Source organism: Perognathus longimembris, chromosome 5 (assembly GCF_023159225.1).
Source record: "Perognathus longimembris pacificus isolate PPM17 chromosome 5, ASM2315922v1, whole genome shotgun sequence".
In the NCBI taxonomy this organism is placed as follows: domain Eukaryota; kingdom Metazoa; phylum Chordata; class Mammalia; order Rodentia; family Heteromyidae; genus Perognathus; species Perognathus longimembris.
In genome coordinates, this window is record NC_063165.1 from 46,783,835 (window position 1) to 46,810,885 (window position 27,051).

The 27,051-nt window shown below is 44.6% G+C and overlaps 1 protein-coding gene across 1 annotated transcript in view; it reads right to left on the minus strand.

The window, feature by feature from the left end:
• The window catches only part of Fstl1 (follistatin like 1), a 49,457-nt gene extending 28,616 nt beyond the window's left edge, over positions 1 to 20,841 (minus strand). Inside the window, exons 1-2 of the mRNA XM_048346713.1 lie at positions 20,715 to 20,841; positions 20,506 to 20,562 (exon numbers count right to left, since the gene is read on the minus strand). Coding sequence (XP_048202670.1) covers positions 20,506 to 20,562; positions 20,715 to 20,717 — 60 coding nt within the window. The 5' untranslated portion in view covers positions 20,718 to 20,841. The remainder of the gene's footprint in view (positions 1 to 20,505; positions 20,563 to 20,714) is intronic.
• Positions 20,842 to 27,051: the final 6,210 nt, after the last annotated feature.

Here is a 27,051-nt window from a genome sequence, read left to right on the forward strand (position 1 = left end):
GTAAAGACTCTTAATGGAAGTCTTGCAGGGGGAATTAAAACTGGTCCTCATAGTCTAAGGATTTTCATGAGAACTGTCTTTTTTATTTCCTTTTGGATCATGGCAGAGGACACTCAGAACACAGGGATAGGACCCAAACTGAGTGGCCTGTCATGATTGGCGAGCTGGCTTGGAGCCCTCTCGTCCCTACAATGTCATTAATCAAGGTTTTTCTTTCTTTTTTAACTTGTGTTTGCCTTGCGTGAAAAAGAGGGACAAAAAAAGAGAAACCAGCTAAAGGAAATTCACAGGAGAGTTTCTATTCCTGCCAACAATCTTTCACTGAAGTATGTCTGGGGCTGCTGGAGCTCACATTTACTCTGTATTCATGCTCTAATTATTTCCACATGTAGTTTAGAGAAAATGGTTGATCAAGGAGGGATCTCTCATCTTTCTTCAACTCACACATCTAAATCCCAGTGCCATCCACTCAGAGGGAGAAGGCTCCAAAGCCAGTTTTACAAGTGTTCCCCATGGCGTCTGCCACATTTGGACCAACACCCCTGCTTGTTTTCAGTACTCCATCCCCAGTGAAGCACCCCTGCACCTCCCCACACGTTCCTCCAGCCCGGAACCAATTAGGAGTCATTCTTCAGAATTCAGAGTGGAATGCAGGATCAGCTGTCTTGATTTGGTGAAAAGTGGGTGACAGATGGACAGAGCCTAGAGGCCTCTTGTTTGGTCCACCCCTCTGCTCTGGGTGTTAGTGAATTCAAGCAGGGTCCGGGTGCTTCTTGACCACCATACACCCATCAGGGAAGGAGGTAGCAGAGAACAGGGGCGCCTTCTCTGAACAGGGAACAGTTATACCCTGCCCCCCCTCCCATCTGCTGCTTCTTTCTATTGCCAAGACTTGCACACAACTCTGCCTGGCCCAAAGTGAAGCCATTGTTTTCCAAGGTGGTTCGTAGGCACAATCTGTCACCTAGCAAGTTGCTTATGTGCCAGTATCTACTTGGGTGCATTGAACAAGGTCTTTAGCACATGGTTCTCAGTCTTTTCCTGTCTCTCAGGTGACTTCATGATTTATGTGGCCTTAGGATGGATGGATCGTTAGCCTCGTGTCCAGTGACTCTCTGTTCTGAGACTCCTGGCAGAGGAGAACTGAGGAAGGTACAGAGCAGGGCAGCCATGCAGATTTCAGTCCAAGCAGACTGAAATAAAGTAAAGGGTATACAGGGCTCCCGAGGTTCTACATTTTGAAATGAGAACTCATTACCCTTTGAAAATGTCAGCGCTATGAGGCATTATTCGAGGGTTCTTTAACTTTCAGATGGGCAGATGAGGTCCCACAAGACCAGCTCCAAAAATACTGTCACCATCTCAGGGGGGGGCTGATTTATCACCTGGCTTGCCCAAATTTCTCCTGTCCTTCAAGGCTTAGCTCAGGTTTATACAACTCCATTCAGGGAGCTTTTCCTTTGTGCTTGGTATGAATTCTTCCTTACTGATGTAACCTTTCAGTCCTCTTTGGATGAACTCATTTTGATCATTTATTTAAAAAAAAAAGCAACAATCGACTGGGCACATTCTATCTTTCCAACTAACCTATAATCTTCTAGAGAACCCAGTTTATTTGATAGAGTTCTTTTGACCCGTGTCTTTCAATCAACTTCTATTAAACCATACAGAGGTAGATTTAGCCACATTGTGCTGGGAGTTGTGGGTGGTGCCTGTTTGAGCGCCTCTCCTGGGGTAGTTTCCTCCTGGTATAAATCTTTCTGTGGAAAGAACTTGAAGACCCCCAATCTTTACTACCACACCACAGACATTCTGCCTGGAATTTCTCTATTTAGGATCATCTTAGACACATAGAAAGACAATGGTGTGTGTGTGTGTGTGTGTGTGTGTGTGTGTGTGTGTGTGTGTGTGTGTGTGTGACAAGAGGAGGACAGGAAGATGATGGGAGATGGAAATGACTTGAGTTTTCTTGGCCTGTGATTGATGTATGTCTGGCTTAGACATACTGAGAAAATGAGAATCTGCTGGGAGGGCAGGAGGTGGAAGATGAGGCGATGTGGGGTGTGGGGATGTGAGGTCCCTCAGAGTACAAAGTAAAAACTGGGTGGGACTTCAGAAAATGGTGTCACACAACCAAACAGCAGCCCTTAAAAGAATGGGAGAAGCAGAAATGAGAAGCAGCCAGAGGAACCGTGACAATGAGGCAGCCATTTTGTATGAAGTCTTCTCAGGAGTCTAGCCCCTCTGTCCTTAAGAGATGGAAGGAAGCAGCTTGATCAGTCTCTTAAGACCAGAAAAAGAAGCTTCTTGCCTTGCCCTGCCCCTCCTCCACTCCTAGAATGTTCAGGGGCCCCAAGCACTATCCTCAGGCTCATGGATCCGCTGTGGGCTGGAGTACTCTCAGGATGACTTGTGAGGGAACGGTGAGGTCTCAGCTGTGCTCAAGGAGAGGATATTTCCCTGGGCCTGGGTACATTCAGAGAACTATAATGCCCAATTAAGAACAGAATGGCAGGCATTGGGGTAGAGAGATGGCAAGGGAGGTCAGGGATGTTTGGAACAAAATAGATGCAGAGACACAGTATAGGACAGCAGCCTAATATACACTTCTAAAACAGAGACAAAGCCCTGAGCATCTTTGAAAGGCTGCAAAGCAGCTGTCAGGTTTCCAGCATCCTGGCAATTATTCTCTAGCCCAAGGGTGCACAAGGGGTTAAAACCCAGCAAGAAAACTCCAGGCTAAATGAAGTCTCCATATGTGTGGCTCAGTAGGGTTCTAGGAGAAGCAGACAGATGTAATTAGAAGTTCTCAGGCACTGTGTTGCCATGGCAACTGCTGGCCCGGAGAAAAGAGGGAGAAGTCGGGGAGTCCCAGGTACAGTCTGCCAAGGATTTGCCAGGGACAGGTGGTGAGTACTTTTCACCCTGGGACTTCTGTGACACTCTGTCTAGTTCCTCCTTGTCCCCATTCCTACCTTCCTAGATCTGCACCTGAAACAAACCCAAATGCAAATCAGGGGCTCCTTTCAACAGCATCTACAGGAATTCAGTGTTCTTGGAGGAAAGTTTGCTTAGATGATGTCATTCTCTGTGCTGTGTCTGTTCCTGGGGTGGGGGGTGGGAGGCAGAGATGGCTGTGGAAATGGGCCTGAGGATCAGGAGGAGAGACGGAAGCCTCATGTGAATATCACTCGGGAGCCAGCCCCTTTGTGAGGATGAACACCACACCACAGGATGAGCAGAAATCTGTGAACAGCAGCTGCAACTTCACCATCATCATACCCACACTGGGGCATTCGAAAGTAAAAGAGGACCTTTCAGATGGATATACCTACACAAGAGGCACAAACTGTCATCAATCACTTTCCTTGTGAAGCTCTCATGGAAAAAAATTGTTTTGTTTTGTTTTTTATAGAGTGGAAGTTTCAACCTCATATCTACAAGCCTCCAGTAACTCAATCAATGGAACGTGGGACTGAATCTCAATTGGACATGTGTTTGGGCACCCCCAAACCCAAATGGAAACCCCTAAAACTAGAAACAATGAGAAACACAAGAAATTACCACACTGGATAGACATGGATTGCTTCTTGTAGCCTTAATGCACTTGTCTCACAGTCAGAGATTTGCAAGGGTCCTGAGGCTGGAGAGTACAGGCAGACAGGCAAGTCATTGCTTCTGTTCACTTCCCACAATGTCACCCAAGAGAGGTTGACTCCCTGTGAATCACTTTATGGTGATAAAGTGACCAATAAAATGAGATCATTCTCATCAGCGAGACCTAATAAATCTGTTCCCAAAGAGGGGGGCATTTCAAGGGGAGTATTCTTGCACATTCCTTAACAAGGAAACAAAAACAGTGGCTCAGGGGGGTGGGGGGATCATGTGCTCAGGAAATGAAGAGAAAGGTTAGACTCTCTCTGGAGGCCAGTAGAAATGACTGTGTTTTAGGCATAACAGAGCTAGCTAGCCTAGGCATTAGGAGCATGTGGTTCAGCCACAAGCTTGGTTACAAATTTGTAGGATGTTTAAAGGGGAAAGGGCCACCCATGGTGAAACGTATGGGGCATTTTCAGACTCAGAAAGTCTTAGTAACCTAATTGTATTTCGAGACAGTTACTTCTCTTCTTCCCCTGCTAGTTTAAGGTTAGAAGTCACTGGAATACCATGCTAATTTACCTGTGCCTATATCCATTTGGGTCCTGGAAAGTGGCGTGCTAATCTCTGCTGAATATGGAAATTCCTCAAGATTCATGGGGTAGTGGAAAGGCATTTCTTCTGACCTGTATGCATCAATCTGCACACCATTGCTCTCTCTGCTGGGCCTGTGTGTCTAGAAGTTCTAGCACCCTCTCCCAGACCTCTTGGATTTTAATAGTCTAGTAAGAAATGTCAATCATTCTAGGACAAATTTAGAACTTTCTAAAATAAATTAGAGCCAATACATTTAGTTTATGTAGGGGCAAAAAAACACCTAACACTCCGAGCACAAATAAATCTATATCTCCTTCTCATTTATTGCCTCAAGTAGAAATGGCTAAAACCCATTTCTAAGAAAGTGGTAAGATAGGACAATTAAACGCTAAGATTTTTTTTTTTTAAATAGGCCACTTGCTGGGGGTCTCAGGGAAAAATGAAGTTCAGCTTATGGTTTAGTGAACAAGTACATGCAGTTTCAAGGAGCACCACAGCCTAAGAGAGATAATGCAAGACCGTATGTGACCAAGCAATGTATGGTTAAGTGACAACTATCTGGAGCAACTCAAGTCAATGAAAACACAATACCACAGTAGGCACATTTTAAAAAAATCAAAAGAAACCTATAAAATTATTTTGGACACACTGCATTACCAAAATATTACCATTTCATGCCATCTAGTAATTAATGAGAGAGCTGACACATTTTTTTCTATACTCACTTTGCAGTCTAGTAGTATTATGCACGTAGGGCACTTGTTACTGGACTTGCCATATTTGAAATGCTTAACCTGTGGCTGGCGGAGGGATCTAGACTGAATAACACAGCTCTGAACAGTGAATTGTCAGTACTTGGTTTCCTGAGTCAGAGGAGAGTTTGGATAGAAAGAACAATACTTTCTGTAATGTGGATTAGAAGTGGTCCATATAACTAAGGTGGACAGAAATCTGAGCGTGTGGGGGCAGATCTATATCTGGGGCAATGATACTAAAGTTAAGAATACCTAGACTTTGAAAGTGGGCAGGAGTCCCCGGCACAAATGCATTAATCTGGCTTTGCTTTGAAAGTCTGTGGATAAGTCAGGTCACCTTTCTGGTCTCCAATAAAAGAAAAATGAAATATTTGCCACTCCCTATCTTTAGGGTATAGTACAACTTAGCTCAGAAATAAGGATGGAAGGCCAATTATGCTACATATGTTCTTATGGTACCTATTTTGAGCCTTCTTTAACAAAATCTTTTCTTTTTCTTTCTCTCTCTCTCTCTCTTTTTTTTTTTTTTTTGGTACAGACATCCATGAACAACCTTGGCAATGAGGTGGAGATATCTTCAAGACTTTTTTTTTTTCATTTTCTTAGTTTGACTACTTCATGTACACACACACACACACACACACACACACACACACACATACACACTGAGCTCTTTTAGTGTCTTGAGATTAAAGTAAATGAAAACATACACATTCTATTCTGCTTGAGACATTCCTACCCTGCATTCTTCTCTTAGAACAGAGGGGAAGTCACAGCTGGAGGGAAGGAACTGGAAAACTGTTCTTCACTGACCAATCAGATCTTAGCTGACAAGAGGCCCACCAATGAGGCACTGCCAGCTCTTCTGTTCTAGTGCAGCCCCAGCCCCCTCCCCACTCCTCCACACCGCCCCCCCCCCCGACCATTTTTGCTGAGACTGAAATCTCATGACTCATGAGATTCTCACACTGAACCAACGATGTCCAAAGACTTTCTTTTCTAGTCAAAAGGACAACAGAGAAACTGGCCAAAATCCTACTAGCTAGTTGTTATAAATCATCATTTTCAGTGAAAAAAAAAAAGCTCCCTTGTACTATAGTAACAGGATAGTTCTAAAAACAGCTACCTTCATTTTTAAGTGACTAGAACATTGGTGAAATGCCACATAGTTGACTGTTTTTGATTACCCCAAGGAACCCCACCGTCCCAATGAAAAATGGGGGTAACGGGCCATGTGTAAGAGTTTGGAGAGCCTAAGTGACAGGTTGTGGTGGGGAGGAGGGGAGTCTGCTCCCTGAGACCCCACCCAGACAAATCACTATGTCATGTACGTGTGATGGAGCTTTTCCTGGAATAAATGGCTTTTCTGAGATTTGAATGTGCAAATTCAGCCACAGGTAATGCCTTTTTGCTCTTGGTTTTACTTACACTAGAGACATCACAATTGTTCAAATGACACAGGAGAAAAAGCTAGAACAGGATCCCAAAAAGTAGAAGTCTTAAAAAATGACCAGGTCAGAAAACAATGTGACTTGGGGCTTTGGGTAAAAGAATCACCACCAGCAGAATTTAATACTTCTATATTTCTCAGGATATTAACTTCCTCTGGGAATGGTGCCCAGAATCACTGAGCATGGAAGGAAAAAAAATAGTAATATTTTCTATTCAGCTAGGCCCTGCTTAAATTTCAACTTCATCTAGACCAGAGAGAATTAGAATTCTAGTATCTGATTTAAGAAAGCTCAGCATTGCTAACATGTCCAAAATGATACAAAGCACTGACGCTCACATGGCTGTCGGCCATCTTCTGTGTATAATACACAGAGCTGGCACAGAGCTGATAATGACTAGGACACAAGGACCACGGGCATGACATTGTGCACTTTCTCATATGATGCAGGAGACATCTGCACAGTTACTGCATGGGCTCATCCAACAAATATTTACTAAGTTGCTACAATATACTGAGCATGGTTCTAGGAAGTGGAGACCCATTGTTGAAGGAGACAGACTAGGGCCTGTCCTGAAGGAGAACATATTCCAGAAGGAGAATGGTGACCAGGCAAACAAAATAAGTTTATGTTGGGCCATAAAGAATACATCTGGAGGAGAACACAATCTGAATGACAGAAATGTGGTAGAGAGGGCATGGATGGACGGAGTGGTTAGAGCAGGCTTCTCAGCTAAACCGCGAGCAGTTCATGCAGAGAAGAAAAGTGCAAAGATTCGAAAGTAGGGAGGGGTTTCTGTTTCTGAGATAGAAATAAGGTCAGTGTGGCTCTGGCCCAGGGCCTGATAGGAAAAAGGGGAAGGGAAAAGCTGGGAGAAATAAGCAAGGACTAGAGTACAGTGCTTTATATACTTTCTCCTTTTCTTTTGTTCCTTGTTTGTTTATTTAAATAAGGCCTCTCTATGTACCCCAGGCTGGCCTTGAACTCATGATCCAACAGCCTTAAACTCTCTAAGTGCAGGGATTACAGCCATGTAGCATTACGCCAGGCTGATGTTTTATTCTGAACACAAGGAGCATTGGAAAGTATTGCACAGAAAGCAACACGACCGGATATGCATTTCACAAAGATTATGTGATTTACCAAGGCTAGTATGTATGGAAACACGACAGGAAGGTAAGAGGGGGAAAGGAGAGATGGAGAGGCTCGATGCTGGGTCAAGAGTCCAGCATCATGGTGACTGGGACTGGAGTGGTAGCAATGGAGAGTGTGATCAACCGAGGTGACAGGTTCTGAACACAGAGCCCACAAGGCTTGCTGGTGGACTGATAGTAGGGAACGTGAAATACTAAGAAAAATTCCTGGGAACTTTGATTTTATGCCCCAAATCCACACAGGTGAGTACACGAAGAAGCATGCTGAAGGCCCACATTGGAGTTTCTTCAGATTCTCCTGGGCTCCAGGTAACTCCCACACTTTCCCAATGAAATGGAATTCACTTAGGAAGGGAGCGTAGCAAGGCCACTGGGGCTTGGTGTGAGATGTCAATAAACTGTGCTTGGGGAAGTTTGTTCAGACTAGCCAATGAACATTAGCCTTGAATATGATTGTGTGTGTGTGTGTGTGTGTGTGTGTGTGTGTGCACATGCACACATATGCCAGCACTAGGGCTTCAACTCAGGCCTTCCTTCTCTCTCCCTTAGCTTTTTTCACTCAAGGTTGGCTCTTTACCACTTGAGTCACACTTATGGCTTTTACTGGTCAATTGGAGATAGATGTTTCATGGAATTTTATGCCAGGGATGGCTTTAAACTAGAGTCTCAGATCTCAGTAGCAAGGACTAAAGATGTATTCCACCAGTGCCTGGCTTGATATATTTTGAAATGATCTATGGTAAAGTGTTTGGAAAACATAGTTTATTTCAATACTTGCCTCCTATAAACTCATAAACAACGCAGATATGAATATTGAAAAGCTCTGAAAAGTCCTGCAGCTCAAAAACTCACTTTTTCCAGTCCAAACCTTCATATCACCCAACAACCTAAGTCTAGGTGCTCTCTGTCTCCCTCTGCAGTTGTATTGTCCTTTAGAATGTAAGCAATAGCAACCTGAGTAACTACCATTAATTAAGCACTTACCTTGTTCAAGGTACTTTATATACATGATCTCCCTTGCTACATGTTAAATACAAGGCAATTTTAACTTACAGCTTTTGCACGATCATTTCTGTGGTGAGTTTGCCTAGTGAGATCCTACATTCACTTTGCAAAACAGAGATCCTTCGATCACACCTAATCAGCAGAGTGTGGTTCTTTCACAGTATTTCCTTCTGAGGCAATTCAGATAAAATCAGAAACTCTTCCCTCTATCACTTCATCTTAATTGGTTTAACCCACTGCAACTGATAGTAATGGAGAGCATTTCCTTCCTGCACCGCCACCTCCCCCCTCTCCCAGGCTTCTAAAGTACTGTTCTTCTACTTTCAGTTTGCTTTCTCTATTTCTAGACAAGAACCATTTGGGGACATTTCATGCTTAGAAACCCTCAACTTCTGTCTCTCTATCAAAGAGAATGTCCTAACTTTCTGAATGGGCTCTTGTCACATCTGAACCAATAGAATGGCTTTCTGGGGCTTAAAATAGCACTTAATGACCTAAGAGAGTATCTCTTTCTCTTCCTCTTCCCCCAGCTTAATCAGAAAAAAGACTTTTCCTGTAGCTCAAAAAGCAAATCACCAGAGAATGAGGAGGCCTTTTATATCCCAGGCCACTGTAACACAAGTAATTACAGTCATTAAATGATAGCACCATTTACACTGGGCAAAGTGATAACATTACCTGGGAAAATAACTCAATTTAAAAAACTGAACCATAACCACTGGGGAGGAACCAGATTCTCTCTAGTCTGCACTGCCATTGAGTAGAACAACAGAAGCCTTGAGGATCACTGAAAACAGTCAGTTTGATCAGAGGTATAAGGGGACCAGGAGGGATAATGCAATTATCTAAGCTGTAAAATGAGCGTCTTGGGGGAGGGGCAGTTAAGAATCCCCAAGCACTCGTTACTTTTAAAGGATTTCTTATCATCACTGTGGTTTCTTGGCATTTTGGTATCAGAAAAATGCAAGGGGGCATGCAATCCCTTCCCCAACTTTATCAGTATCTTATTCAAATTAAATTGTACTTGTCCTTTTGTAGAAATAAGCAGGAAGACTCTTTTCCGATTGTACCTCAATGAGTAAACTGCTTTGTCCTTTAATCCACATGTCCCGCAAGTAACTAGGGAATGTCATTAAGAAATAAGTCTGGGCTAGGTAGCTGGTGGCTTATGCCTGCAATCCTACCCACTCCGGTAGAATTACTGAGTTCTGAGGATCATGGTTTGAAGCCTGCCTGGGCAGAAAAGTCCATCCAACTCTTATCTGTACTTAACAAGCAAAAGCCAGGAGTAGAGGTGTGGCTCAAGTGATAGAGCACTACTAGCTTTGAGTGGAAAATGCCAAGCAAGCAAGAGAGCAAGGCTATGAGCTTAAGCCCCAGTAATGACACAAGAAAGAAAAGGAGGGGAAGGGGAATAAAGAAAGGAAGAAAGCCTGCAGCAAGTATTGAATTTATTACACCCAACCTTTAGCAGAGACTCTAATGTTCTGGCCTCTCCTCAAAATGCTTCCCCATCCCACTCTCCTTCTGGGCTTATCCTCTAGAAAGGAAATTAAGAAAAGCAAAATGGACCCACACTGAAGTGGGTGTTCCTCATGCTGGGGGTTTTCTTTGATCATTATCCAGCTCTGCAGAAAATGACTCTTCTGTTGAACAAATGCAGACACAAATTAACATATAAAGTGAAAGCTTTGCCTTAAAATAACCACTTAACCAAGAAATTTGCTGTGGGCAAGGCCAAGGCCACACAGAGTAAGAAAGGAAAAAAGAGAAGAAAAGAACGACCAGAGAAGGTAGCCAAGCCCAAAGGGACTCACTCCCAAGATCTTTGAGACTGTAAGGATAAACCAAGTACTCTGATTCTGAGAGTGACTTCATCCTCCCTCTGCTCCTAATTAATTGTAGTATATACTTGTACATACTTACAGAATGAGAGAGGAGTCAGGGTGGTGGGGGCCTTAGAGATGTGGAGTCAGAGCCCTGAGCACATGGGAATTAACATTACATGTACATTTACCTCTGTGCCAATGTAGCATTTGTCAACTGGGCTGGCCACCAAGATGCTACGGAAAGTTCCAGGCCCTCCCCAGAGACCCTCGCAGGAACGGGGGCTCAAGTATGTCTCTGTGTGCAGTCTGTGGTCAGGATGGCTAGTGGTTTCACTAGATTTAGTTGTTCCAACTGTGTGTGTGTGTGTGTGTGTGTGTGTGTGTGTGTGTGTGTGTGTGTGTGTGTACAGTTCAAAACCAGCTCAGGCAAACTAACTTAGGACACTCTTACAGCAAAAAGCCAGAGATGGAGCTGTGGCTCAAGTGGTAGAACACCAGCTTTGAGCGAAAATGCTCAGGGAGTGGGCAAGGCCCTGACTGCTCCAGGATCCACACGGAAGAGTAGAATTTCACCAGTAGACTTTCAGATCTGTATTTTTAGGCTCCCCCACCCCCGTACTCTACTCTGAGATGAAGGGTCAGACATCTGTCCAAGTCCACATGACATAATGTTCATTCACACCTGTGCATTTGCCCTGGGTCATTCACCCCAGTCTTTCTCTGGCCAATCACATAAGCTCATTTGGGGCCAGATCTTCTCAGGGATGCAAATCTTAGCAATGGCGTCAGCCAGCCCCTATCTCTGTACTTTCTCAACTCTGTCTCTCAGGGCTGCTGGACCTTTGCAGATTCATCAATTCACTCACCTGTCTCCTACGTGAGCAGCTCATGCCAGCCCCTAGATAGTTTTAAGGCTAAGAAAGTTGGAGAAATGAATGAGGAGAGGCAAGCAAAAGTCAGCCAGAGCCACAGAACTATGTGGGCTGTGCTGGAAAGGCACAGAGCCAAGTAGACACTGTCTAGACTTTTACCGGCCTCTCCCAGTAGAGGGGTGAGAGGGGAGGAGGGGAGCCAGGCCGGAAAGCCTGTCGCTTTTCGTTCAGCTAATGCAAACATATGACACAGGCTCTGACAGGATCCAGGTTGGGGGCTCACTCAGTCTAAGGCGTTTCTTCCCAGGGACTGGAATTCAGCTGTGCTCCCAGAGAAGTTCTGCTAATCCCAATCAGGCAAGGGCTGGACATGCCATTAATTCCTGGGGAAACTACACATCCTGAAACTGGCCTGAGATGGGTTGTTGCCCAAAGGAATGCGCCATGGAGGCAAAAGAACATGATTTTAAAATTTCCAATGTTTCAGTTTATTCAGGAGGGACAGCCACAAAAACAAAGAACTGGCTTCCGACAATGTCCCAAGACAGCATCAAATCAACTGATAACATGTACAGATATAATCAAGTGCCTGTTGGGATCTGGGGACTGTGGTTCGAAGCCATCTTCAGGCAGTAAAGGGCAGGAGATTTTGATCGCCAATTAACCACCCAAAAAGCTGGACATGGAGCTGTGTTTCAGCCCTGGGTGAAAAAGTTAAAGGACAGCACCCAGGCCCTGAGTTCAAGCCCCAGGACTGGTAGACACACACACACACACACACACACACACACACACACACACACACACACACAAAACAAAGTAAGATGCAGAATAGGCAGGCAGTGCAAAGAGCATCACATGACTTGTATAATCTTTTTTTGTGCTTTTTGTTTGTTTTCCAGAGCTGAGGACTGAACTTGGGGCCTTGAGCTCGCCAGGCAGGCAGGCACTCTTCCACTGAGCTAAATCCCCAGCTGACTTGTGTAATCTTGAGTTTGGGAAGCTCTACAGTTCAGTTGGGGGGAAAAAAGTGCCTTTCCTGTAAGTGCCCTTTCCTCTGGGTGTCAGAAAAGTCCTATGGCAGGACATGCATGCAACTTGCTAACACAGTGAAGGATGGAGTGAGCCTCACGTGCCCCCTCCATGGTATAGTCAACAAACTATACAACCATTTCCAACAGCTAGGCTGGAGGACTGCAACTTGAACTCAGGGCCTTGCTCAGTCTCTGAGCTTTTTTGAGCTCAGTGGAAAAGCACTTGCCAACAAGTGCAAGGTCCTGATTGCAGTCCTCAGCTCTGAAGAAACAAACAAGCAAGCAAAAACCCAGAGGTCTCTATGAGGGTGCTCATTAGTCCATCACTGTTCCTGATGGTAGCACATGTACCAAGTGACGAGCACAATGCTAAACACTTCTGGAACAGAATAAATTACCGTTATTAACTGTCATTGAAAGGTAAGCAGAGAAAAATAGATTTTGTCTGAGACATAGGATTTAAATCTGGAAATCAACAAAAGGTAGAAAGATACTTTCCCAACATTAACTCAAGCCAGTATCCCATGACAGACACACACACACACACACACACACACACACACACACACACACACACACACACCCTTTGCCCTGCAACATGGTACAGCCTTTGCCATATCTCATATGGCAACAGTGGTGCTTGGTTACAGATAATGTCTGGGATTTTTCAAGGACTAACTATGGGTTATAAATCCAGGACTTAATCCTGGGAATAGTTTAACGGTGATGGCTTCCAAATGAGAATGTAAAAAGCCTGTGAAAAGATTACATGGAACTCTTCCAGCCATAGAAGAAAATGCAAATTTACAGGCTCTATTCTGTGCTTCACCTACCCAAAGAGCATTCTATTAGCAAGTTATTTCCAGACTCTGCTAATGTCAAAGCTGTTATCTATGACAGCAGCAGCTTTTAGAGTTTTAGCAAAAGCAACTGTTTACTTCATCAGAACAGCCAAGAAAATTCTCATTATCATATTTTTGTTGATGGCCAACATTAGAGGGATTGGCTTATTTGAAGAAGTTCAGATTTATCCAAAAGAAATTAGGAGCTTGGGCCAGAAACTGGTAAATGTGATTTCTCTGACATTTGGTACCTCAGCTGTCTCACTTATTATCCCCAGGCTGCCTTTGTTAGATTCACAGTCCTGAACTCTACCTTCTAATTATCCTAATTTGGGCTAAATATTTGTCAGTGTTTGTCAACTTGGACTGATTATTCCAGCATGCATGGCCAATTGTTTTCATCTCGAATACTGATTCTAATATTGCTAATGGCTACACAGAACACTTAAGTTCTCAAATCTTCCTCCTAGCTCCAAAGGAAAGAATTCTATGGTTGATCAGCAATGTCTGTGTCATGAGTAAGGGAGAAGTAGTGGTGATACAAAGGCCACATTTGGGTCCTCTTCCCTGAGCTGCTCATCTCAGTGTTGGAAAGTTCTCATTTTTATTGCCTACAGTTTCTAATAAGCTCGTTGCATACTTTTTTTTTCAGTTCAAGGCCCCTGTACATGGTAGACAAGTACTCTGCACTAAGATACATCTTCAGCCTTTAGTTTATTGAGACAGTCTTACTATGTAGCCCAAAGTTGGCCGCAAATTCATGATCCCACAGCCTCAGACTCCAGGTGTGTGCCACCATGCTCACCACCACATACTTCTTTGATTACTTGGATCACTTCTCTGGAAGGAGGACAAATCAGTAGTTGTGAGCTAGAGAAGCTCAGACCCCTCATACTTCTTGCAAAGCTATATCACTGGACACCCTACATTTTGCACATTCCCTCCCATGCTCTGGTATCATGAAGATTGCTGTTACTCTTCCTATTTTCAGGAGAAATTTATCACCTTATTTAAAGGGAAAAGTTAATATGAACATGTTTTCTGATGAATAGGAGAAACACCAGGCATCATGGTGCATACCTTAATAGCAGCCCTCAGGAGGCAAAAAGCAAGAGGATTATGAATTTCATCTGAGAAACATAGAAAGAGGCTGTCTTTTCTGGGCACTGGTGATTCATGCTTGTAACCCTAACTATGCAGGAGGCTGAGATCTGAAGATCACAGTTTAAAGTCAGCAGGCCAAGAAAGTCCATGAGACTCTTATCTCTAATTAAGTAGTAAGAAGCAAGAAATGGAGCTGTGGCTGAAGTGGTAGAGCGCTAACTTGAGCAAAAGAAGCTCAAGTACCTGAGCAAAAGTACCTAGGCCCTGAGTTCAGCCCCAGGACCTACCAAAAAAGAATAGAAAACAAAGACCCTGTTATAAATAAAACAAAACAGAATGCTTATGGGATATAGAAAAGAGCACAGAATATAGAGAATACAGACTAAGCAAGCAATAAAATGATCCCCAATTCCACTACCCACAGATAATGTTTCAGAAACTCAATGTAGAGAGGTACATATGTCTGTACTATGATGTATTCAACCTTTCTATTGGATATCTGGTCAGGGTTGAGTTTTTAGCTGGTAGAAATAACATAAAGGGCATCTTTTGTAGATTCTACTCAAATGTAATAATGCCCAGGGAAAAATGGTCAGCTCCAATGTTTTAACTTTCTTTCCTTAACTTAGTTTCTCAGTGTAGACTACACTATAAGTGTAAGAATCCTATAATCCCATTCACAAAAACAGTCTAGGAAGAGCTCCTAAAGCTGACCTAAAGCTTACCAAAATGGATTCATATCAGTAAAGACTGCACTGAGTCTTGTTTGCTGTAGGCCATTAATGCCTAAGAAGGAAAAGGTAAGCACTGTTAACTACAAGTTAGCATGCTTAAAAATTAATATCCACATTGCAAGTCTCCTGGAAAGGGTTAATTTACCTTTTCATCAATTATTAAAGGCTCACATTGCCATAGCATGGGTTAAAAACTTGTCAAAATGTTAGTAAGATCAAACATGAAGAGACAGGGCTAATGAAAGGATGTCACCACTGGGCAAGGAAGAGTGAAATGTACAAGACCAATGCCCTATCATTCAGGGTTTTCTCTGTAGATCTTACACTGAGACAATAGTGTCTTTTCTGAATCAACAGTCTTGGCTGGGTGGTGATGATCTGGGAATACCCAGATATAAATTCATCAACCTACACACTAAAGATGTGTGCTTTTCTAATATAAAAAATTTCAAAATCAAGAGACGTTTCTATGTCAGTGTAACAATGATAACTGTAAGGATACCTGTTCACCATGTCATTATAACACATGCTGTAGTTGCTGCTAGTTAAATTACCTGGCCTATCACTGGATTGTAGGCCGCTTGGCAATGGAAAGTCCTATGCCATTAGTGGTTCACTTTTGGACAAAAGACACTGTAAAAGACACAGGACTCAAGAGTTAAGCACCTGGGAGAAAAATATACACGAGGCCTTGGGAGACATTAATCATATGGCTTACAAAGTCAATTCATTTAAGATGTAGGTTTTTTGTTTATTAATTCTATAATATCTGGTGTGATTTTGAGACAGGATCTCATTATATTGTCCAGACATATGTTCAAATGATCCTTCCACCTCAGTTCCCCAAACAGCTGAGACTACAGGCACTTCGCCACCTCGCCCAACTACTATCTGGCATTAGTGAGCTAATAAAATGCACATCTGCTAGAAATGCTCTACTGACTTTCCAAGTTACGTGAAGAGGAGTAGGAAAAAGAAAGCATAACCTTTTTGATTCTTCTGCGTGGTCACTGGTATTTACAGTTAGCTCATCCTTCACTTTTTGTTCCTGTGGGAGCTTGTGATATTCTGCCTGATTGGCTTAATTTTCTTCTTTAGGACATTTCCTTTGAGGTTGTTACATCCACCACAGCACACACCACCCTAATCATTTTCCTCCTCTACCTTCTTCCTAATTTGCTCCAGAAAGCCTAACTGATTCCTGTTTTCTGTCACCCAAATCCAGCCTTACTGTGATGTGTCTACTGTCCAAGAGCTTCTCAGTTGCCTTTGGTGTGCTTGTCCATCTGTTTAGGCTATTCAGCAGGGTCTCTGCTATGTTTTAATCTCCCAAATTCTTATAGTGGGCTTTACCATCACAGTAAGTAGTTTACTTGCCAAAGGATAAACAAAGGATCCTTTTAGTGGCTACTACACACTTACAGCTCTGAAGCACAGTCCTTGGATACAGTTACACTGTAGGCCTACCTGAGCCTACTCAGAACAATTCTCACGAATGTAAAGAAGCACCGAAATCAGTGAATGAAACCCCAGTGGTTAACTACAAATGGTCAATCTGGTGTAAAATGGAGTAAGTAGATGGCTCTGAGGGACAAAGCCTGGGTAACTGGCTAATACGACATCCCTACCACAAAGAACTGTTCCATCTGTTGAATCGTTCCTGCTTCTCCTTTATTACTATTCTCTTAGGACCTTAGACCCTTAGGACTTAGGTGATGCATTCACAAGTTCATAGGTCAAGTGTGGATCCCTTACTAGAATGAGTGATCTGATTATAAGTCTGCTCCTTGTTCATCAATGTGGAAATGCTGGGAATCAGAGTGGAGACAACCAGTAAGGGCAAATCAGTACTCGGGCACTTGCCAAGGCTGTCCCCCGAAGCAGGCATTTAGGCCATGGCATCCCCTCCAGTCTGTCACGTTAAAGTGACCAGAGAGCCACTGACCAAGACTCAAGAAGGAAAGTTAAATTCTCAACATGGACCTCCACCACCAGTTTTTCAAAGGGCTACAGTAGCTCTTGGTGAAGAGAGAGAGAGAGAGAGAAAAACAGTCCTTGTGTTGATAAAAGCCCTACTTTGTTGCTGCCCTTCCCATGTCCAGATGCTAATATATAAATATCTAGAGCCACTCAACATCCTCTTGCAAGCAGAACTCTAAGGAGTACATGGGTGTGTGCATAGGTAAGTAATAGAGCAGAATTCAAATGGAGGCTGGCTGAATGAATATGCATAGTGAGAATAGGTCCATAAGGAGAAAAGGAGGGAACTAGGGAACAAGGGAGGGAAAGAGAGAGGGAGGAAAGAAAAGGAAGGAAACAATTGAAAAGCAACTCTGAGCCAGGCACTGGTGGTTCACACCTGTAATTGTAGCAATTCAGTAGGTTGAGATCTGAAGATTACAATTCAAAGCCAATCTGGGCAGGAAAGTCCTTAAGACTCATCTCCAATTAACCACCAAAAAGCCAGAAGTGGAGCTGTGGCTCAAGTGGTAGAGTGGTATCCTTGAGGGGGAAAAAAAAAGCTCAAGGACAATGCTCAGGCCCTGAGTTCAAGCCCCAGGACCAGCCCGTGAGCCTGAGTTCAAGCCCCAGGACCAGCCCATGAGCGCAAGCAACTTGGAAGAGCCAAGTAAGGTCTTGGAAAACATGAAAACAATGTAAACAATGAGATCTGTTAATAGTTTCTCAAATGTAACCAAATGAGATTTAGGAAGACTTGGCATTTCTAAGGATTTTGCCACTTGTTAAAGCTCTCATTCTGGTCATTTATTTCATAGGCTTTGGCTTCCTCAAATAGTAACATAATTTGCAAGGTGATTACACTATTTTTGGAAAATGTAAACTGAATCTTTGTGTTCACATTGAAGCAAAAAGCACCAAGCAACTTCAGTTTAAAAACATCTAAACTTCATTGTTTAAAAAGCTCAACAATATTTACACTAATTCTAGCTCTATTCATGCCAATCGATTATAAATACCATATCTGAGTGTTTGTTGAATATCTTTAGAGTTAACCAGAAAAAAAAGTCTACTACCACCACCATTAACTACAAGATACATCGCTTAAAATATATCCAAATCTCAAGTCTCCTACAAAGCCAGTTAATTTGCCTTTTCATTTATAATGAAAGGTGTGTCATTAACACCTGGCTTAAGAAGTTGCCAAATGTTACCCACAGGGTCAGACAATAAAGGATGAATTAATTTAAATGCACACACACACACACACACACACACACACACACACACACACACTAGCTCCTGTCTCTCCTCTTTAGTGTGTGCATGCCCTGACTCTGCAGCTTCTTTTTCTGCAGCAGCTTCCTCAGTTTTCATGTCTCAGCACTTCTCCCCTTTGCCCCTTTCCCTGTACATCCTGCTTGGGAATTGTGAAAGTGCTGGATGCTCTCCCACCCTCAGCATGAAATCGCCTCAGGGAGAACTTCCTACCTGGGCTAAGCTTTACCCTGCAGGGCCCAGGCAATGGAAGGCAAGTATGTGATTCAGCTTGTCTAGAACACATCCCAGGCTTTGGGCCACACAGCCTGGTGGTGAACAGCCCCATCCCTTCCCCCTCAAATTTCCATTCCAGTTCAGAAAGTCATTTCACACACTAGCTGGCAATTCTTAAGCATGCCATAACACTAACCAGGGATTCGCCTCATCCACCACTGAACTGCAGCTGCCTTTTGAGGGCCACAGCAGGAGATGGAGGGCTCCTTAACCAGGGCTCAGTCTGCCATGAAGAGGGCTATGTCCTTCAATTTAAACTCTGATGTACAAAACAGATGAGAAGCAGGCTGGGGTTTAAGGTGAACTCCAAAGATATAGAAAGCTGGTTTATTATCTTCCTCAGTTGTATGCCATTAGACAAAGTTATATAGTTTCCTTAAATTTGTTCTTTTCTCTTTAAAATGGGGAGAACAAAACTGACCTTATGAGATTGGGGAACATTCAAAGAAATGACGCAGGTAATACACACGGCCAATGTCTACTAATACAAAATAACCTAGTAAATGTGAAGCCTTAGCTCTCGGCTGTGTGGGGAAGGGTGATTAAAAGCCTAGGGTCCACTATGGGACTTGGGTTCAAATCCTGCTCCTATCATAAACAGCGGAAGGCATTTTATAAGTTATCCAAACCTTTTAAACTCAGGTTCTTTTTCATTAAAAAGGAAGTTTTAAAAGAGGAGGTGTGGCTCAAGCAGAAAAGCACCACCAGCCTTGAGCAAAAAAGCTAAGCATGAGGCCCCTAGTTCAAGCCCCAGGATAGGCATGTGCGGGTACACGCGCATGTATGCATGCGTACACACACACACACAGAAAGGAACTTTATTACAACAGAGTTGTAATTATGAGTTATATTTTTATTTCACTCAACCAACAGTGCAGTGAGTTAAAAAGAGACTCCAGTTCAGTGTGTCTTATTGTTGTTGTTTAACCATAAAGACTTGGTACCATTTATGAATTCTGGGGCAGAGTCCAGTTGTGGAGGCTAAGGGTGGGACTGAACTATAATGTAAGGAAAAACTCTGAGAGGGACCATAAACCACCCACCAGAGAGCGATTTCTTTTGTAATGTGCATTCCATTTCTTCTCCCTCATGCTTTTTTTAATTCCTTCCACATTTCCTGCCATAATTATCAAATGTTTCGTTTCTGACCTCACTTTTCTGGAGACTAGAGCCCAGGGAATTTAGAATTGTTTATTTTCTGTTCATAAACCTTCGAGTTAATGGAGGGGCTTGTGAGCAATGGGTTTGCGGGTTTGTTTGTAGTGTCTCAGGAAGGTCACTGGAGTTGAAAAGAAAACATTACCAGAAAAGAAAAACAACGAAAAAGAAAAAAAGCCCTGAAATGCCTTAACTGTAATCACAGAGCCTCCAAAAGGGCAGCGCTGCAGATCTGTCACGCTTTGCACACCGTAAATTTAAAAGAAAAACCAGACTTTAAAAGGCTGTTATATGACTCAGATAATGACAGAAAATCCCAAGGCATTTTATAAAGATGCAAATAAACACGGGGAGGGGGAAAAGATAGAGGGAGAGAGGGAGAATTAATTTGGCCCCAAAAGAATCCCTCGGCGCCTCCTCTCCCCAGGAGAGACTTGGAAAGGAAAAGTCTAACTATTCTGGATTTCCTCTGAAGTGAGGCGAACAAATCAAAGCGCCTTTTTGAACTCGGGTGCGGCTTTCGTCGCCCCCTTCCCCTCTTTCCCCTCCCTCTCTCCTTCCCTCCCTCCATAGCAGGCCCAGTGGGGCTCCCCACGGTGGCCTCAACTACCGCTCCAGGTTTGGTGACTTAAGTTTACCAAGTAGCCTTGCCTTGCTGCTTGGAGCGCCCCGAAGCCCCACTTCACGCCGTGTGCAAACTCCCCGCCCCACCCCAGAGCGCATCCCCAGGACGCACGCCCCGCAGCCCCGCGTGCAGATCGCGACTTCCCGGCCCCCGATTCCCCCCCCCCCCCACACACACACCCAGGGCCCCCGGTGCCCCTCGGCCCGCGCTCGGATCTCCCCAGACCATCACCTACCTCCGCGTGGACCCAGGCGACCGCCACCAGCGCGAGCGCCAGCCAGCGTTTCCACATCTGCGGAAGAGAAGGGAGCGAGACTGAAGGCCGGCCCCGCACCGGCCCGGGGAAACTTCTTCGGGTCCCGCAGGCTTCGTCCCCTCCGCCCCGACACCCCCTAACCCCGGGGCGCTCCGGCCCCCGCGCCGCGCCGCGCAGCCCGCGCTCACCATGGTGGGGTCCCGGAATCCGGAGGGCGCGGGACGAGGGGGCCGCGTCGAGAGCTGTAGGCGAAGGTGGGAGCCCCGCCGATCGCCAGCCTCGGAGGAAATCGGACCCTGGCTCGCCGCCCCTTAAGACCCCTCCTTCCCGGACCGCCGGCCCCCCAGCTCCTCCCCATTCTCCTCCCCCTTCTGCAGCAGCGGCCCCCGCGGCTCCAGGCTCCCCCTCCGTTCCTCCCGGCCCCTTGCTCCGGGGAGCCCCGGTGCGCCCCGAAGCTGCCTAAGCCCCTCTTCCCGACCAAACCACCGCCCGACAAACACCCCTCACGCCTGCGGGACGCTGGAGTGAAGGCTAAAGGGGGCAGGGAGGGGGAGCGTCCCGGGGGCGCAGCAACAAAGGCAAACCCAAGAAGCAGTGGAAACTCCACCCCCAGGGCAGCGGGCCTGCGGGCAGCCTGGCCCGGACTGCGGCGGTGGCCGGGTGGGCCGTACCGCGGGGTCCACCACCAAGGCTGGCATTGGAACCTTGAAAACTGGCCATGCCCCCCCCCTCCCGCACCTCTGTGGCCTACAGCCTCAGCAGCCCCCACTACTGAAAGACAGAGGATCCAGGATATGGAGGGTCCCCTGCAGCTCAAGCGCAGGGGAGTGGGGGCTGGGACTAGGGGCTGGCCAAGGGGGCACTTGGGGTTCACTGGTGGATTTCCTGCTTCCATCATTAACTACTTCTCCGAAGGTGTATCACCTCTTTGACAGTGTGGACTCCTTAATATGGCCTCACCTGCCTTGTTGTTGATATGAAAATGAATCTACTTGACACCTTGGATTTAACATGTCCACGGCTGTCCATTTTACACCAGCTCTGGGGGTGAGCGTCCACCTCTTTGCACGGTTGTCTGTAAAACCTATCTCCCTTTCAGAGCCAGGTTCTGCTCTTGCGATCTCCTCTTCACTCCCATTCACATGAGTCAGACCATCGCCTTACACTGTCCACACCCTGTCTGTCCCCTGTGGCCTTTCTGTCCACTACCTTCATCTACTTCACCACACTCCCCCTGATCAGACCAGGTTAGTCATTGTCCCTGCAACTTGCCATAGTCACTCTTTACTAAGGTTCAAGTGCCTACAGTCTTCACAGTAGGCTTTAGAGGGCCTCAAAATAACGCAAGGTCCCCAAGCATGATCAGAATCCATGGAGAGGGCAGCACATCACACATCAGCTTGGCTCTGGTGAAAATTGGAATGATGGCCACAGATTTAGAGCTGCAAGGGGTAATGGGCCTACCAGTACTGCACCCTAAAAAGGAACATGGCCCAGTCCATGTAGAGCATGCTTGTGTAAACACATACTTGGGGCACAGGCCTGTTCCCTAAACTTCAGTGGGGGAGTGCTACACAGCTCAGTCATGTGGCCCTGTTAGAGCGCCAGGACAGGTAGGAAATAGATGTTCCCCTACTAGAGGTCGCTCTACTGTCTACTTTGTCCCAACCACTGTGCCTGGATTGAAGAAGAGAGCCATGATGTATAAAGTCCTGTTTTTGTCCTCCAATGCCTCATACCACTTTGTATCATTTGCAGGGCACTGCACACACACCCCATCCTCCAAAGCTGACCTTTCTTCCTTCCTTTGTGTTATTGATGGTTTTGTTTTCAGAACTGAAGATGAATTCCATTGTACCTTTTTTGGCAGCAACTTGGCATAGTAAGAAGTAGAAGGTTTGAGGACAAACCAACTTGGTTTTCTGTCCCCTTGCTGCTATTAGCTAGTGGCTAGCCTTCCTCAACTTATTTCAGACCTTGGAACCTAGGTTTTTGCATCTAATAAAGGGGAGGGATAACACCTTTGCAAGGCATTGTGAAATTTAAATAGATACATTATAAGAAGGTCCTGGGAGATAGATTCACGGCCTCTATAAATGGTAGCCATTATTATTTCATCGATCCGCTTTGAGTCCTAATTGCAGCTGGTAAGTACCTTGTGCCACATCTCATTTTATTAGATTGTCACAACATGAAATATACATTTTTGACTTCCATTTTCAAAAAGGAAAACTGAAGCTCAGAAAAATTTAGATACTTTCCCAAGGTTATATAGCCTTATAATTTGACACTTTATTACACACTTTTACATGTTTAACTATTGTTCACATAGTGATCTCAATTCAACAAATAAAAGGAAACAAAAATAAATATAAACAATATGAGGGAAGTATACGGCTATTTCAGTGAGGGATGTTTCCGTTTCAAGTGACAGAGCAGCCATGTTAAATAAATGGTTGTGTAAGTGAAAGGAAGTTTTTGGTCTGTGTCACTGAGAAGTCAGGAATAACACTAGGTGTTAGCAAGCCTTCATGTGAAAATTCAAACAAGGTAACCAAAGGTCAGTTTCTTGCCATCTTTCCCTTCTTTGTCCAGCATCTCTTCCTACTCCTAGGTTCCTTGAGGTGGCTCCTAGGAACTCCTATGCCTATGCTTTTGGAGTGTAGAACTGACAATAACATGGTCTCATGTGGGTGAGGGAGGTGTTCTTTCTCTGGAGCTGCTATAATAGTCCTAAGGTATACTTTTTTACAGCCAAGACTGAGTCTATTGACATCTCAAAACTGCTCACTAGGGAGGGTGGAAGGATTGGCTGGGGGGAGTCACCTGGGGACCATCCTAAAGATCAGGGAACAGAAGCCCAGAACAGCCAAACGATGGCCCCTAACTGTAAAGAGTCAACAGCTTACAGTGTGAAATCAGTGCTTTCCAAAGAGGGTTATGGAATCACCAGAAGGCATGAGAAAGTATATTAGAACTTCTATTTTTATGTAGTTTCTAAAAATAGAAATCATCTTTGTCAACACAGAGACTGACTCTGGTGCCCATATTTGGTTGGTCCAAAGTTAGTCTGAAGTTAAATACCACTTGCCCAACACCAGGAGGAGAGAGTGGTGTCCTTCCACACCAAGGAACTGACAGCAGATAATTCCCTTTAGCAAACTGTGATGTGTGCAATGTTCCCACTTAACTGGGTTTGCGTATGATACTATCTAGTTCTAGCTGAACTTGATTAAAAGCATGGCAGTGAAATAACCACACATGGAGGGCAGAGTTTTTCTTATTAGTAAAGAATGGGTAGAGCTGACATTTTCCCCCCACTTCTGAAAAAATGCTTGCTTGCTGTCTAACACATTAACACAGCCAAAATAAGGACAACCAGACCTGATAACAAGTCAATCAAAAATTTGAAAGTCACATTAAATCTATTTTAAATGACAGATTCAGGGATAGAGTTTCTACCTAATATGTGCTTTCTGGGGCTCTAGGTTCAATTCCTGCAATTCTTAGTAACACACACACACACACACACACACACACACCTAGAATAAAAATAATCAATAATAAAAACATCGATTCACATTCATTATTATTGGTTATAGTGTCATAGGATTCCAAAAAGCTAACAGTAGAGCTTAAGTGATGGAGTTCTAGCCTTGAGCAATAGAAGCTCAGGGACAGTGCCCAGGCTCTGAGTTCAAGCTCCAGGACTGGCACATGTGTGTACACGCATACACACACACACACACACACACACTACTTAGAATTAGTGGACCTTTAGAATCAAATATCTAGAACATAAAGAGAAATGTTGGCTCTCTCTCTCTCTCTCTCTCTCTCTCTCTCTCTCTCTCTCTCTCTCTCTCTCTGTCTCTGGTGTTGGTGTTTAAACACATAGCAAAAAACCTCAATTTAGGACTCTGGAAAATTTCACTCTATTTGCCAAATATGTAGAGGCTTTTAAGTCGTGTGTGTGTGTGTGTGTGTGTGTGTGTGTGTGTGTGTGAGTTTAAGGGAAGGATTTTTAACTTAGCACTTGCCAGGCAAGAGCTCTACAACTTGAATCATGCCCAACCACTTGTGCTTCAGATAGAGTCTTGAATTTGTACCCAGCCTGACCTGGTCCACAATCATCCTGCAATAATTCCCAAATAACTGGGATTATAGGCATATACCACCATGCCCTGCCCTTAAGTTTTGTTCTTCCAGCAATGAATTGGCACAGCGAAGTGTTGTCTAAGTGGCAATCTCACTTGGGATGCAGTGGCCTTGCAGGGAAGAGCTGGTCACTTAATCACCTTCTTCCTTCCTCCTTGAGGGAAGGCAAGTCTTAGGATAGACATGGAGTTTGCAGAGAAAGTTTGGATGATACCGACTGTCAACCAACTTTTTGATTAGAGCTTTCTAAGGACAGTGAGAACAAGACTAGGAGTCTGGCCAGTTGTGAGAGTCCCCTAGAGGGAAGGGTGATAAATTGGACCAGTCCACTGTTTCGGAAGAATAAATACCATACAGATAATGTGCAAGTGGGAGGATAGCATGCAGGCCAAATGAGAAGACAATGAGAAGACAGGTCCCTGTGAAGTCACTGAACTTCATTCTGGAAAGGCGAGGGTGAGGACTGATGAAAGGCTTTCTGGTTTATCTGGTCGTACTTCCTTCACTCACATGGATATATTTTCTTTTTCCAAGTAGCCTACTAATATAGAGGGAAGTCTTTACTAGGGGACTTGGCAACTGAAATGAGAATAGTTCTAATGGGCAGCATGCAAGGAAACTTAAAGGAGCATAGTTGAGATACGTAACAGGAAGTAGTACTTTACACCACGAGAGTTCTGGAACACATCTTATCCTATATAAAATAGAAAAATCGTAAATAATCTTTTTTAAAGGCTTTAAAATTATCTGTGTGATTGGATCATGAGGAATGTCACTTGGAACCCCTTAATATGTTGGGGCTATTTCCTCTCCTATGAGATAATGTCAGTGTCAGAGAACAGACTAATGTGCTGGCCTCCTTGTCAGACTCACAGGCAGATGCACAGAGGAGGATCTAAAGCAAGGCTTTCTCTCTAGAAGGGTTGAGAAAACTGGGAGGATCCCTTTCAGACCTGAGCCTCGGAAACCCCAGATCAGACACAAGTAATGATGTGAAAAAGGCTTCAGGGCTCTCTGGAAGGTGATATTTAGCTCTGGCCTGCGTACAGTATATTTATCAATGGACAGGTCAGGTTCATCTCAAGAGGCTGCATTCTGTGGTTCTGTCAGGATGAGGGTTAATTAGAAGAGTATTGGATGGACACTTTGTAGTCCAGGACTTTGCTGTGGGAGGACCCTCCATGGGTGAGTGGAAACATACTGCACTCTGTACTCCTGACAGCTGACTCAGCACCCACAGAGACTGCCCTTGATATGCTGTTGGAGGAGGAGAGGATGTGATTAGAAGGAAAGGTTTTGTTCCAACACCATGGCCTTTGTAGGAAACGATAACCTTCCTTTATCTGGCATGTGACCTTTCAGCTGAGCACCTTGGACCATTCCGAGATTGTGCTAACTGGCACAGGAATACCTATTCTGTAAGAACTTGTCTCTTGGGAGCTTCCTGCAGTGAAAAGGATAAGGGTTATTTGAAACCATCTGGTGATAGGAGCTCAGGGCTGGGAATCTGGCCTAGTGGTAGAGTGCTTGCCTTGCATGTATGAAGCCCTGGGTTCAATTTCTTTTTTTTTCTTTTTTTTTTTTTTGGTCAGTCCTGGGCCTTGGACTCAGGGCCTGAGCACTGTCCCTGGCTTCTTCTTGCTCAAGGCTAGCACTCTGCCACTTGAGCCACAGTGCCACTTCTGGCCGTTTTCTGTATTTGTGGTGCTGGGGAATTGAACCCAGGGCCTCATGTATACAAGGCAAGCACTCTTGCCACTAGGCCATATCCCCAGCCCCCTGGGTTCAATTTTTCAGCACCACATATACAGAAAAAAAAAAAAGCCAGAAGTGGCGCTGTGGCTCAAATGGTAGAGTGCTAGCCTTGAGCAAAAAGAACCCAGGGACAGTGCTTAGGCCCTGAGTTCAAGCCCCAGGACTGGCAAAAAACAATGAGCTCAAATTTTAGTTCCCTGTCACAGAAATAAGTGGAAATGAAGGCTCTTGAAACATTCAGTGCCTGGTTATATTTTAGAATACAGAGTCCTGGTGAAGACAACAGCTTTCAGACTACCAGAGGTCTACATCTTGCTAGCTGCTTGGTGTCCCTCAGCCTCTGGTCTTCTTTGTCCATGTGAGGTGCTCCTGGGTTGACTTTCTGAGTACACAGGACTAAGGCAGCCTCTAGCCTCCCTGTCCACTCACCCTCTGGGGCCAGACCATTCAATCCTCCACAGAAATGGACTCTCAACCATCTCAAAGATTATATTTCTGAGTGTTTCTATCTACCTCCCTCCCTAGACTCAGCTTGTGGGGTTTTCTCTAGTGAGTCAGTGGAAATTTCTCCTTTCCTCTTTGGTAGTCCTAGAATTCCAAGCCTTCCCAGAA